Raw genomic sequence first — 15,249 nt, forward strand, 5'->3', positions numbered from 1 at the left:
TATTATTATTATTTTTTAACCGTTTATCAGATAGTTTAAACCGGTTCTAGATCTTCTTAGCGGTTAGCATTTAACCGGTTTTAACCATGGACATCCCTTATTGCTGGTGCGTCTATTGACATGATGTAAATAACTCCTCTATGTAGAACTGGAGCAGAAGCTGTCGGAAGAGCGGTCGGCCAAACTGCGCCTGGAGAACCGTATCCTGGACCTGGAGAAGCACAGCAGCATGATGGACTGTGACTACAAACAGGCTCTGCAGAAACTAGACGAGCTGCGCAGAGAGAAGGACCGCCTCGCTGAGGAGGTGAGGGGGGGGGGGGACCTAGGCTTTACATTCTACATGACTGGCTTTTAGATTTGAAACGCCACCTACAGATAAACAAAATGCTCTGGCAATATGCAACAAAAAGTGTCAGCTCTGAACTGGAGAGTGAATAACTGAAGTACAGACGAAACAAAAACTAAAGCCCTTTTTTTTTTAAATACTTTATTTAAATTTTTTTTATGAACCTGCACACGTAAAAAAACACATAAAAAAGGAATACAAAAATAAAAGATAAAATAAAATGAACAACAAACATGGCATACTCTACTATACAGGCTTCTATGTAACATTTTAAACTGAAAGCAACAGTTATTTGAGGTGTCAAGTAGGTCCCTTTCAGAACTGAGATATAGCCAAGGAAAGGCTGCCAAATTAGTTTAGACTTCTATAGCTTTCCCTGAAAACAAAAGCAGTTTCAACAGTCTCTTAAAAAAAGCAAAATACACAGCCAGTCCTTACTGTATCTCTCCCCTGTATTCCATTCTCTTTCAGGTGAAGAACTTGACGCTGAAGAGTGAGCAGGAGACCCAGAAGCGTAACCTGACCCAGAACGACCTGAAGGCTCAGACCCAGCAGCTGAGCTCTCTGAAGACCTCAGAGAAGCAGCTGAAGCAGGAGACCAACCACCTGCTGGACATCAAACGCTCCCTGGAGAAACAGAACCAGGAGCTACGCAAGTCAGTCCACCATTTTGTCACTACTTCTTTTTTTAAGTGACGCGGCACGTAACAAAACAGTGAGAGACATGACAAAAACACCATTGTGTGGGGGACAGATTTGGGACAAGACAAAAAATTAAATAAAAATATTTATATTATTATTAGAGGTGGGCATAGATTAATTTTTTTAATCTAGATTAATCTAGATTAATTTTGGAATTAATCTAGATTAATCTAGATTAAAATGTCTCATTTGAATTCATTCATAATATGTGTGTGCTCCCTAAATAATGACTCAAAGTAAGTCTTTGAGAACGTGTTTCTCAAGCCAGGTGGCGCATCAGACCAGGGGCTCATCTCCTGTGCAGGTGCACACCTAATGCATCAAGTTAACTTGCGTGCAGAAAGAGGATGTCACGGAACTCATGTCCGTTAGCTTTTCAATATAAGACTGTCAAAATAAAAGTCCCGCAAAACAATCGTTATTTTGGGGATTAACTTCTCCGCGTGAGAAATTTGAGTTGTAGGCTAGCGTGTGAGAGTGTGAGCTGGTTGATATGAGTGTGTCTCACGGCCAAAAGGGTGAGACTTGGCAGCTCTGTCAGTTGTCAAACAAAGCGGACGGACGTGGTCTCTATAGCAACGAGATCAGCTGAGCTATCACTGATAAAAAAAAATATTGTTTCTATAATGATTTCCATAGCCTTAAGCCATAGGCTAGCCTACATGTTGTGTAATTCAGTGATTTTCAACCTTTAATGAGTCGAGGCTATGCATTGGCTTTGGCGATTTCCCTTGCCTCTTTTTTTTCTCTCCACACAAAGCTCTCCCATTGCACACACGCATGCCCCGGCCGCTTCCGAGAGCACAGACTGTTAGAACTCCTACAGTAAACCAATTCCGCATTGCACAAGGTGCAAACAACCTTGGTCTTGTCGAGGTTTCCATTGGGAAGCTTCTTAAAAATACATTTTCCCTGAAGCAAACCCGGCGGCTTCCTAGCTGCATCCATGTCAGCACGTTACGTTTGATGTGGTAGGCTACACAGGTGCGAAGTCGGACTCGTTCTGACTCATGCACTACAGTGCAATTCGGCCAGGTATATATCCGCGCTAAAATAAGAGGAACAAGAGATTAACGGCGATATTTTTTTTTATCGCCGATAAGAGTCTGGCGTTAACGCAGCACGTTAACGCCGTTATCGGCCCACCACTAATTATTATACATATATAATAAAGAAATAGAATAAATACAGAAGGACTAGCAGTTATTCATGGCATAGTGTGTGTGTGTGTGTGTGTGTGTGTGTGTGTGTGACTGTGTGTGTGATTTTATTTAACATTTGTCAAACTTTTTTATCTCAAAGCTTTTCATCTTGACATAACGAGTATGATGATTTATTTATTTATTTTTCATTTATTTTTTTAATACAGAGAAAGACAGGACACGGACGGGCAAATGAAGGAATTGCAAGACCAGTTAGAGGCCGAACAGTATTTCTCTGTGAGTGTTTACTAAAACCTACACATTATGGTTGCTGATTGTGTGGGCTGCTCTGCAACATTTCATTTTATTTCGGTTGCTAATGCATGTGTTTGTGTGTATTGAATAGCTGATGAAGAAATCAATGTTTACTGTTCAGTGTTCATCTATTTGTTCTTCATTAATGTCTTATATGATAAATAACAACCATCGCATAACATGTACAAACAAATTGATCTTTTTAACCTGTACGATATGACTATATTTCTATTTGATCTTATCTGTAAACACTGTGTTTATTAAGTAGGTCTCAGGAAAAGTGTTTGATTTTCATGTTAAATCGATAGGAAATGTGCAGTAGTAGGCTGCTGAATGCACCTCATGCATATGGAGGTGGGTGTGTGCATCACAATGTGTGTTGCTCATTTCGTTGACTTGTATGCTTTGTCTCCCAGACGCTGTATAAGACTCAGGTTCGTGAACTGAAGGACGAGTGTGAGGAGAGGAACAAACTCTACAAAGACGTGCAGCAGTCTGTGCAGGAGCTGCAGGAGGAGAGGTGGGTCAGCTCTTTGAACCAGAATCACATTGTTCTCTCTAATCCACTTTAAACATCGGGGAAAAACTCAATCGCTGTTTTATGAACCATGACCAAAAAGACAGAAGAAATGGCTGGGAAAAAGTTCATTTACGCTTTCTGAGTGGAAAGCATTTGTATACTGAATTTTCAATTTTAATTTTTTTTGAACCTCTTTTTTCCAGGGATTCGTTGGCGGCTCAGCTGGAGATCACACTGACTAAGGCTGACTCAGAGCAGCTGGCGCGCTCCATCGCTGAAGAGCAATACTCTGACCTGGAGAAGGAGAAGATCATGAAGGAGCTGGAACTGAAGGAGATGATGGCCCGACATCGCCAGGAGCTGAATGAGAAGGACATCACCATCTGCTCGGTGAGTGCTTACATTAGTTTTTTAAAACCTTTATTTATACAGGTAAATCCCATTGAGACCGGAGACTCTTTTGCAAGGGAGACCGGTTCCCATTTACACGTTACCATTCACACACACACATCCGTACAACGATAGCAGGCTTACCTATCGACATTCACACGAGGCAAGGTGGGTGAAGTGTCTTGCCCAAGGACACAACAACCATGACACAAGTAGCAGGGCGCGGATCGAACCGCCAACCCTTCGATCATTGGCCGACCCGCTCTACCACCTGAGCCACAGTTGCCCCTTGTTAAAACCCTGACAGGCCTTGTGTATCGTAAGGGAGTAGTGCATCACATTAGGTAAAGAGGATAGTAGAGCTGTCAGCGTTAATAGTGTGTCAACGCATTAATCGTGATTAATTAGTTCGAGCATGACCGGATGAGCAATTTGAATTAGGCGTCTACCTCAAGACCACACTGTTGTTGTAGCATTTCTTTCTGTTTGAGGCAAGCTATACTTTTGCAGTATACATAGTGTTACTGCCTCAGGCTCATTGCATGCATTTTAAATAAACCTAAATGTCAAGTTAATAAATGAAAGTTCTTTGCATTCATTTGATTCTCAATCAAGATGAACTGGTATGAATTGCTTTACATAGTTATGATGGACTTTAACGATGTTGTGAAATGCAAAATAGTAGAATTTTAACCACACAATTACAAAATGCAACTAATCGCGATTAACTATTGAAATTCTGCGATTAACAAAGGCAACAAAGTGTAAATCCAGTACTTTCTCTACTGCACAAAAACACTATGAAACAGACCTAAGAGTTAAGGTGAGACAACAGGGGGCAGTGGTGGACAGTGTCATGTTCTCTGCTCATAATTACTCATAACAAAGTGACTATTGTGATCTCTAAAAATGCGATTTGTAGTGTCTTACCTTGATGTATTTTTTTGCCACTGTAAAGCACTTTGAATGGCCTTGTGTCTGAATTGTGCTATATAAACAAACTTGCCTTGCCTAGCCTATGAAGTTAAAGTATTTCCTGTGTCATGCAGCTGGAGGAAGCCAATAGGACGCTGACCAGTGATGTCGCCAACCTAGCCAACGAGAAGGAGGAGCTGAACAACAAACTGAAGGAGGAGATGGAAGGTACATTCAAATGTTTCAAATGCAACTTAACATTTTATCACAACAAGCCAAAAAATATTGTCAGGGTTGAAGTGAACCATTTCTCTGTGCATCATCATCATTTAGAATCAGAAAAGTCAAAGGACTGGGAGCAGCATATCGGCCAGATGAAGCAGGCGTTTGAGAAGCAGCTGCAGTCGGAGAGGACGCTGAAAACTCAGGTGAGTCTGTGTTTTTAAACTTCAACCCAAAGCCATGTTATATACCACACATGTGCTCAGTAAGACAGCAACTTAAGCAGTGTTCTTTTTCTTTTAAAGATTTTTTTTTTTTTATGAACAGACAACTGAAAAAGTGAACACAAACATCTAACATGGCGTACACTACTTTACAGGTTTCTATGGTCATTGTTAAACTATAGGCAAATGTTAAGCAAAAAAATAAAAGGTCAATAAGGTGTCACGAAGGTCACTTCACTGCTGCTATATAGTCCAGGAAAGGCTTCCATATCTGATTCAATTTGTCTGCTTTTCCTGAAATGTGAATGGTATTGTTTTAAACAGAAAAGAGCTCTGTCACACTCTAGTCTACACACTAAAGCTCACTCTGTGATGTATGTGTCCGTGTACAGGCCGTCAATAAGCTGGCAGAGATCATGAACAGGAAGGAGCTGCGTGGCGGAGGCAGTCGGCGTGGTAACGACACGGACATGAAGAGGAAGGAGAAGGAGAACAGGAAGCTGCAGCTGGAGCTCCGGTCAGAGAAGGAGAAGCTCAACAGCTCCATCTTCAAGTTCCAGAGAGAGATCAACGAGATGCAGGCGGTCAGTACAACACACACACAGGGACAAGTAGGGATGTGCCCAATATCAGTATCGGGTCCCATATGGCTGCAATCTACGTATAGGATATCGGACTGACAACTCCGATTTAAAAAATAATAATAATAATAATCAAATTTAAATAATTTTTTCTATGAAATTTCACTTTTAAGACCATAGCTATGTGATATTGGACACTAAATTCTAATATTAGAATTAGCAATTGAAAAGTTGAGTTCTGATGTTCTGCATTCAAACAGTCCAAAGCGGTTAGGATAAACCTATATGCATTTGTGTATATGTGTTGCTCTTTTAAATTAGAATTGCTGTGTTGCTTAAGCCTTCCTAACCTTACACATAACATCACAACCAACAAAGAAATGTAGTATAATTATGATATCGGACAGTATCGGTATCGGTCAATATCCAAAATCCAGATATCGGGATCGGATCTAAAAATAGTAGATCGGTGCATCCCTAGTGACAAGCCACCAGTGTTTACACTTCTCATGGCTCTGATGGCAGCTTTAATTGAATTCTGTGCTCTGTTCGCTATTTTGCAGCAACTGGCGGAGGAGAGCCTGAGACATGTTGAGCTGCAGATGGCTCTGGACAGTAAGGACAGTGACATAGAGCAGCTGAAGAACCTCCTGCAGGAATCAGCCAGCGTCAGCAGCGGGCCAGAGTTTGAGCCTGATGACCTTTACACAGGTAAGAGCTAAACACCTGGGTCAACCTGCCCAACAGTCATGGCAATTTATACCTTGGAACAACAAAAGACACTGATTCAAAGTGTATGTCATGAAAACTTATTCTAAAGGGTAAGATTTTTTCAGAACAATTTTTTTTTACCTTAGAATGAGCCTTTTATATCTACATAGGAGCGTGTTGCATCGCCATGTTTCTACAGTAGCCCCTTACACGTTTTTATATATAGTGGGTGTCGTGGGGAAATGCACATGTTGAAAGATGAAGAAGTACTATAGAATAAATATCTAAATACATCTTCACCTCATCACTTGATATTGTGGAAAGACCTGGGGCAGTGGTGGATCTTGCTATCTTAAGATACTTGCTTCTTGTCCTTGAAGGCCACCTTAGCTTCTGTAAATGATCCTAAATGGAGGGGGTAGAGACAGACTATTTCAATCTAGAATCTCAAGCCGCTTCTTCTTAGTGTACAAATAAAAATAAGGGAAGCTTACCTGTATTCTGGTTGACTGGAAAATGAGTTTTCAGGTGACACTGACAGATTGTCCAAACTCTTACATACTATAACGCCCATGTGATTTTCTCCCACGTAGAATCAAGGCTGGAGGGTTGGCTCTCCCTCCCTGTGCGGAACAACACCAAGAAGTTTGGATGGGAGAAAAAGGTATAGCGCGTCACTTTAACGTTTGATACATAACCTGACCTCATGTTATTGTTATGTATGACCTAATAACGTAACCAACATAACCATACGTACATGTCTTCTGCTGCCGTAGTACGTCGTGGTGAGCAGCAAGAAGATTCTCTTCTACAACAGCGAGCAAAACAAAGAGCAGTCCATTCCCTACATGGTGCTGGATATAGAGTGAGTAGAACACAGCCCAGGACTCCTGTCATGATTCAATTTTATTTATGGCTTCATCATCTCCTCAAGGGGCCTTTGCTGTTGAATGGAAATGCAGTTGACATGTTGTGTGAAGGAGGACTTTTAATAAAGCTATTGTCTTCTTCCCACAGCAAACTCTTCCATGTGAGGCCTGTCACTCAAACCGACGTGTACCGTGCTGATGCCAAAGAGATTCCCAGGATATTCCAGGTCTGTCTCAGCAAATGTTTTGCCATGGATTTTCTGAACTGTAACTTGATGTCATCTATTTAAAGGTGCACTATGCAGTTTTAAGGGAGGGGGATTTTGTTAAAATGTGCAGAGCCTGCAGTTAGTTTACAACACATATTTTTTTCTAAATGTAATTATTCTTCTTGAATAATTCTATCACCATAAATCAAAACAAAATTATTTTGAGGCAACCCGGAACCAAAGGTAAGACTAGAATATGTTTGTAAAACAAACTGTGGGCCTGTGCTGCTGTAAACAACAACAATGAAACAATGAAAAATTGTTTATTCAGTTATGAAAATATACTTTAGAAATGGTTTACTTCTTAGTTGCATAGTGAACCCTTAAACTTTCTGGAAAAACAGTGACTAACAACAATACAAATGTACACACAAACAAAATCCTTCATCCTCTATAATTTTTTTCCAGATCCTTTATGCCAACGAGGGCGAGAGCAAAAAGGAGCCGGAGGAGCCTCTTGCCATCGGGGAGAAGTCCAGTTACATCTGCCATAAGGGCCACGAGTTCATCCCCACGCTCTACCACTTCCCTGCTAACTGTGAGGCGTGCACCAAGCCGCTGTGGAACATGTTCAAGCCTCCGCCCGCGCTGGAGTGCCGGCGCTGCCACATCAAGTGCCACAAAGACCACATGGACAAGAAGGAGGAGATCATTGCTCCATGCAAAGGTTAGCACGCTGCTGTGCATTCACCTAGGGAACCGATGAATGAACTGGGTAGTTTAACCGTGCATCTTAAGCAGTGATTATCAAATGTGGATATGCTTACCCCTATGGGTACATTGTGGGTACTGCATGGGGTATGTAAGATAAAAAATAAATAAAAAAAGGCTGATTTACTGTATATAATTATATATGATATAATATTATGATAAGTACTAAAATAAAGTGAAGTGCAACTATACTTATACTTTATTATTGGAAGTGTTTTTCAGTTACAATTGTGTTGCTCAGTAAATCAGACACTGATGGCACGTGGCTATATTGTAATTATTTATATAGACTATTTTTTGGACCAGTCCAGAGGTACTTGACTGACCAAATATATCAAAGGTGTTTACAATATTGAAAAAAGTTTGACAAGCACCGCTCTAAAGTGCAGCTTCGAGATGTGATGAGGAAATACTTACATTTTCAGTTACACCACTGTAGTACATGAGGATAACTGAATACTCAATCCACTCTCTACCACCAGTGAACTACGACGTGTCTACGGCCAAGAACCTGCTGCTGCTGGCCCTGTCCCAGGAGGAGCAGCAGAAGTGGGTGAGCCGGCTGGTCAAGAAGATCCCCAAGAAGCCTCCTCCGCCCGAGCAGTTTGCACGTTCCTCGCCTCGCTCCTCCATGAAGGTCCAGCCCAGCCAGTCCATGAGGAGGCCCAGTCGACAGCTCCCCACCAGCAAGAGCAGGTAACTGAAACACTGGCTCTGACTCTGAACAAACTCTGAATTATGACAACAGTACAGTATGTATTCATTGTGTTCCAGTTTATGTGACATGTCTGGTCGTGAATCGAATAATAGGATTTAATAATAATAATAATAATAATATATTTAATTTATATAGTGCTTTTTTTTATTTAGGTTATAAATACACTATCAAGAAAGTAACCTTTTTTAAGTGCCTTTCCATTTGCATTCAGGCTAATGTTGGAATGTTTTATGGGCTCAATCTACATGCATTATGTACTGTATGTGTTGTGTAAGTGATCAGAAGACACTATGGTTGGCTCTATAAAGCCCTAAAACTCAATTAATATAATTTTTATTAACGCGACATACCTTAAAGTACTAACATTCATTGTTGTTACTGTATTACAGGCCTGTACTTATTGTTGTATTACTTCTTTGTGACTTTTCTGAGATTGTTTTTCAGTTGGGTTTTAGCTCCTTCTGATCTGTAGAAAAGCTGCTGAGCTCTTTATTATAATATTATGTATTATGTTGCTGGCCGTCGCTATTTGTCACCACAGATTGAGTGGGCTTAACAATGCTTTCCTAGCTAATGTTAATAGCAGCATTAGAGTCACTTTGCAGCTACTGTAGACTTATCCACAGCAACAGGTTCACCCAGCGCGGCTGAGCAGCTAATTAGCTACAAAAGCCTTCTATAGAATCTGCAGAGCGTTTCTCTAAACTGGACTTGACCAACACACAACTGGCCCCTATGATCAGAGGGAATCCAGAACATATTTAATTGGGAGGAAACACAAAAGAAAAACAATTCCCCCGAGGCTCCGTAGTGGAGAGTTGTGTTAAGCTCTCTTTGTTTCAAAGGCTTTTCACCCTGTTGAGCGCTAATCCAAATGAATGAGTTTTTTTGGCCTGAAAATTGTCAAATTTAGAAAGCTTACAATTAGCCACTTTAAAGCTATAGTGCATAACTTCTGTCGCCTGCCAGGAGGAATTCTCATTTATTTCAACAACACTGTCGGCGCATCTACATGGGTCAAGCCTTTGGTGATTGGCGCATGGATTTTATACTTATTGCTGTACGTCCAGGTCTTACGCGCCCCACACACATCCTACCTCTACTGCGCGTCTACCTCGCGTCTGCGTCTGACTTTTTGTCACAGACTGTGAAATCAACGTAGAGCGAGCACACATCCAACCTCAGACGCACTGCTGAGGCGCGTCGGAGGCACGTCTGCAGCGAGGCTCCCCTTCACCTCAGGAGGCTCGCCTATTTTTTTCTGAGAGCAGCGCGTCTCTCTCGCGTCTCTGTGCTTTAACTGATAGAGAAATACTCTGCTGACAGTCATACCAGCAGCATTCACTCTAGTTACACGTTTACCCGGTGTGTTTATTTCAAAATAAAACATCCCTCAGTCGTATACGCAAATAATCCCTTTATTTCACGATTTAATTGTGCAATCAAAATCCGAGGGATTTAAAACCTCATTTTCAATTAGTTCTGGCATTTCATTTTTGGATAAATGACACATATAGAGATCCAATATAGTGAAGAAATAAAAAAGATCATGATGAGCGCAACAGTTTTCCGTTGCTCTATCTGTGTCTACGGCCTTCTTCTTCCCCGACCACACCCCCCTCTCTCTCTCCCGTATAAATCAGTAAAGTGATTTTTGAAATACTCTGCTGAGAGTCATATTGACTTCATACTGGCAGCTTTCGCTGTATTTTCACCATTTCCTGGTGTGTCCCCTTCAAAATAAAACTTCCAACAAGCGAAAATATGGCAAAAAAAAAGAAAAAAAATGGCAATGGGGCGCACGGATTACTGTCCAGACTCAATATAAATCATATGCATCAAAGATGACATGAAATAACTTAATTTTTAATGGGAATTATCTATGAAAACTCTATGTAGAAAGATAGGGCTTTTAGAAGCAGCGCTGCAGCAGCAGCTGCTGAGACGTTGCATGTGTGTCCGAGAAAAGTCCGAGAGAGGCAGCAGTAAGGTAACGCGACGCGCTCCAGAGGTAGACGCAGGATGTGTGTGGGGCGCGTTAGTAGTAGAATCAAAACAACTGAAACATTTTTTTGGACGCCAGTTTGTAAACGCTGCCACAGTACTGAGAGTTTTGTGGAGCTGATAGGCTTAATCAACTTTGTTTCAACTCATTTGGCGGTGGCTTGAATAAAACCAATAATTGTATATACAGTATTTAAAAAGGTTACGCACTATAGCTTTAAGGTACTGGTGAATAATGCTGGGGTGGGTCTCATCTATAGTGATTCAAGATCCATCTGACAAAAGAAATCTTTATATTTCTACTACGCTCAACCCTGTGTGAAACCCAAAAGACTGTTGTATTGATTCAGTGAAGGCGTTCTGGTAGAGGAGAAGAAGAAAACCTGTCTGTCTGTATTTGTGTGTGTATGTGTGTGTGACAATTCACTGCAGCTTCAGTCAGAAGTGTTATTTGAGCTAGAGCAGCTGTGGAGCTTTGTTCTCTGCATACATGATTAGCCTGCAGAAAACGAGAGCAGCTTTTCAGTTTTCCCCCCATCTGGTGACTATCGCTGTATATCTGCAGGATCCCCCCCTACACAAGAATAGGCCTTATTTATAGACACCAGTTTGACTGCGGTAAGTAGTTGTTACCTGCCATCAAAACTAATCTCCCACACTTTCAGATTGGAGGACTTTGGTCTTCAGGACTGGCACTGGGCATTGGATGAGATCGATGACGATTGTTCCTCTATTGGTTTCTGAGAAGCGCGTATGGTAACAACGTGTGTGCTGTGCAGTGCAGTGTGCTGATTTGAGTCTCAGTGGAAAGCACGGTTTCCACCAGGCATCAGTTTGAACCGCTACAGTCCCCATTTGCTGTGTTTCTATAAAGAGAAGGAAAACCCCAACTTTAAACCCTCATCTTGGATATTTCTTAATGTGCTGTTCTTTAGTTACATCACCCCTGTTAGCATCCTTAAACATGTTGTACCCATGGTAACCTTATCTCCTCTTGCCTCAGCCCTCGCAGGAAAAACGGCTTCAAAATGAAGCGGGAAGATTCCTATTAAACGGTATAAACGATGACCCCTCCTCCAACCTTGTTTTTCCTTCACCCAGATATTCCCTTTTAACACCTCAATTCCTGAATGTGTTTTGTTTGTATACAACCACCAGGTGTCTCTATGCACTAAAGGTTCAGACAGCGTCCTGGTTGTCAGTGTGTGGTGGTGGGTTACATACACGTTGTTGGTCCCGGTGCATGACGTGCTTTTTTTGGGGTCAGGCTCAACTGAAAGTCTGAATCAACTTGTCACTGGGTGTTTCAAAGGAAAGCAAACACCTTGTTTTTCTTGGTTCAAATAGAAACTTATGAACTTTTTATGTTTTTCCTCATCATTTATTCAAAGGCTGAACATCAGACAGACTTCTTAATGGATCCCCTTTTTCTCATGCAACCCTGTGCCAGTGAAAAATATCTCCTGTGTGTTTTTTTTATTTTATCTTTGCTTGCAATAAAACGACCAACAGTAATATAAAACCTTCGATTTCTTTCACAGTTAGCTTCAAAAGACTGTATTTGACACCTTTAAAGGTGCAGTGTGTAAAGGTAATTGGTGTTAGAAATGGAATATCATTTTCACAAGTATGTTTTAATTAGTGTAAAATCGCTTGAAAATAAAAGATGTTGTTTAGAATTAGCATTTCATATCTACATATGAGCTGGGTGCCCTCCACGGGGGGCCGCCAAGTTGCACCGTCATGTTTCTACAGTAGCACAGAACGGACAGACTTAACGGACGTTTTTTATATATATATACTGTGTATATATATAGTATACATACGCCAAAATACTACACACTACCTTTTTAAATGGCTGCACTTTGGTCATTAAAAGTAAAACTTTGATGAAAGCCAGGGAGAGAACTTCTTACATCAAATACTGCACACACTACATATAGGCTTGATTTTGTATTTCACACCATGAAGTCTAATGAGCAGTGTATACATAGGACCAAGGCAGTGAAGGGACCAAATAAATTCGAAGATATTTATTTTGTTTTGAATGCAATATTGTGTACAAGTAATTAGTGCAGGATTCTTATTTAAATCTTATGAGGACACAGTGTCATGTAATCACTATTTTATTTGCTGGTACTAATGCCCATCTCCCTTTCTCTCTTCCTCCAGTTAACCTTGCTGGCGAGTGTGGCGCGTCGTCAAAGGCGTTGGAGTGTGTTTCCTCCTGAAATCAAAGACTGTACACAAAGCTCCTGTTTGCAGACGAGCACACTGAACTCCACATCACTTACCCACAATCCACCCTGCCGTGCTTCAGCCTGCCAGAGTTACAAAGTCTCTTTTCATCCCTATGTTGTTTGAGCTCTCTCTCTCTCTCTCTTTCCCAGCCACTTGAAGTGGTAATAACTATCAAACTCACCTGTTGTTTTAGTCACCCAGTTGGATGGCTTGTAAGCACATCAGCCAAAGTCTTCTCTTGGGACCTTAACTAGAGCAGTTATGTGTCTCTAGGGGGTGTGTGTGTGTGGGGCGGAGTTACAGCTACCGTGCAACTGAAGAGAGCTCTTATAAGCCCAAACCAAGGCTGGCAAAGGATGGGGATACACTTACCTCAACACTTCTCACCAGGACTCAGTCTGATTGAAGGACCCAACAGGAATACTATCCACTTTTCCTCACCAACTTTGGAGGATTCTTGTGGCCAAATAAAAAGGACGTTTGAGGATTGTGAACAGTATGAAGGGTTTATTGATGAACACTACACTAAGAAGATGGTCAATTCTGTAGGTTGTTTTTGTTGTTGGTGGAATGCAGCTGAGGTTGTTGAGCATCTGTGCTTTGGCTTATTCAAACTCTTTTTACATATTGATCACAGCTTCTTGCTTTCGGCGATTCTGCATTCAAGTTCGCATCCACACAGGTCAGAGACACTTGAATAAGGTACTTAATCAAAGCAGCTGTTACTTCCAGGAGGGGCAGGGCAGGTTAAGGGAAGGGAAGGCAAGGGAGGGTCACAGTCCTTCAGGGGGTGAGCAAAATAATTCCTGGAGTGCATCTTATTCAGATTTCAGACCAAGGCACGCTCTGTATCACCGTGTTTTGTCGTTGTATGGCTGCAGTGAACGGTTACAAGTGGAAGAGAATGCTGCTCTGAATGGCATTATACAGTAGATGTGGAGGCCCAGGCATGAGACCCTCACAATCCCCTAATCTTTCCAAACCTGCACTGTCAAGTCACGAGGGTTAATGTTTACTGAATTCAAAGGGGTGCACCGTTAACACATTTCTGATCCGAGCTCAGCTCCTTTTTGTTGTGTTTGAATGTACATCTGGGCTTTAGACCAGAGACGACACACAGGCATTGTATTACTTTCTATCCAATTATACTTGACTGAAGCCCCCCCCCCCCCTCCCACGTTCATCACCAACTACTCTTGAGTGAACTTGCATGTGTTTGCCTTTTCAGGCCTCACACTTCAGTGCTGTCACCCACAGGCCTCCACCTATAGACATGTAGTTTGAAGTCAGTCCTGACAATGAAAACGAGGGGAACTTAACAATAAGAAGCAGAAAACAATGAAGGTATGCAATCATATCGCATGGGTCAAAATACTGAGCAGCACTATTCCATTGAAAGTTTTTTTCTAAAAGTGTTTGTCCTGATATTTTTGTATTAAAAGTAACCAAACTCTTGAGTTTGGGCACATTGTTGCGTGTATGTGGCTCATATAGCAGGTGGAGAGTAACTATGAGTGTGTGTTTGTATGTATGTGTGTGTGTGTGTGTGTGTGTGTGTGCTGAGTGCCCTCCTTTAACCAAGAAGCATGTTTTATACATATAAATATACACAGTATATATTTTACATGCCATACAGTGCACATTATATTATTTATACAGCCTTGTCCACTTTGTATTTAAGGGCTCTACATCCAGATCGCATGTTTGCTACCAAACAGCTCTATAATAATAACTACTTCAACAATAAAGACATGGATGTGCCTTTTGGTTTTTGGATTATTTTTCTGTCTTCAAAAAAGGAATATATTGGAAGTTTTAATTCTGTAAACGTGTACAACAACATTTTGTTGGGGTTGAGTTTTTAAATGCATGAGCCTGAAATGACCACAGTGTAAGAAGTTAGAATGTATTTGCTTTATTAAAATAATTCAGAAAAAGAACTTCACACTTATAAAAAGCTTTTCAAAATACAGTATTTTTTTTTCTCCTGAGTTGGAAGATCTCAGATATACTTGGCTTGTGTCTGCCTCTGTCTTACCTAATATAACGCTACATATTTTTGCAAACAGTATGAAAATGCATTGGTCTCTGCTCCAACTCAAAGTCTAGGCAGATTTTCAGTCACCGGATGTTATAAAAAAAGGAATGTGTGGGTTTAACACTGAGGTAAAGATAATATAGGAACAAAAAAGCACATTTCCTGGGTCAGTATGACAAAGAGCTGCTCACATAACCGTTGTTAGCTGTCTGTTTAGTTTATCAGTTCCTAGCTGGGTCCAGAGTAACAGTTATCTCTCTGGTGAACAGAAGTGGAAGACACAGGGGTGAAGTGCAGGTTTACAGAAGAGACTGTCGCTTTGAGGATT

General features: G+C 41.2%; 1 protein-coding gene across 1 annotated transcript in view; it reads left to right on the forward strand.

Moving 5' to 3' along the window:
* rock2a (rho-associated, coiled-coil containing protein kinase 2a) overlaps positions 1-15,239 on the forward strand; it is a 28,983-nt gene extending 13,744 nt beyond the window's left edge. Inside the window, exons 17-31 of the mRNA XM_080042336.1 lie at positions 147-307; positions 821-1,005; positions 2,421-2,490; positions 2,925-3,028; positions 3,232-3,418; positions 4,468-4,561; positions 4,667-4,761; positions 5,172-5,363; positions 5,924-6,071; positions 6,665-6,735; positions 6,848-6,936; positions 7,089-7,167; positions 7,618-7,876; positions 8,403-8,616; positions 12,815-15,239. Of these exons, the coding sequence (XP_079898462.1) occupies positions 147-307; positions 821-1,005; positions 2,421-2,490; positions 2,925-3,028; positions 3,232-3,418; positions 4,468-4,561; positions 4,667-4,761; positions 5,172-5,363; positions 5,924-6,071; positions 6,665-6,735; positions 6,848-6,936; positions 7,089-7,167; positions 7,618-7,876; positions 8,403-8,616; positions 12,815-12,818 (1,952 nt within the window). The 3' untranslated portion in view covers positions 12,819-15,239. The remainder of the gene's footprint in view (positions 1-146; positions 308-820; positions 1,006-2,420; positions 2,491-2,924; positions 3,029-3,231; positions 3,419-4,467; positions 4,562-4,666; positions 4,762-5,171; positions 5,364-5,923; positions 6,072-6,664; positions 6,736-6,847; positions 6,937-7,088; positions 7,168-7,617; positions 7,877-8,402; positions 8,617-12,814) is intronic.
* The last annotated feature ends 10 nt before the right edge of the window (positions 15,240-15,249 follow it).

This window comes from Ammodytes marinus (assembly GCF_949987685.1).
Source record: "Ammodytes marinus genome assembly, chromosome: 15".
NCBI lineage: Eukaryota > Metazoa > Chordata > Actinopteri > Uranoscopiformes > Ammodytidae > Ammodytes > Ammodytes marinus.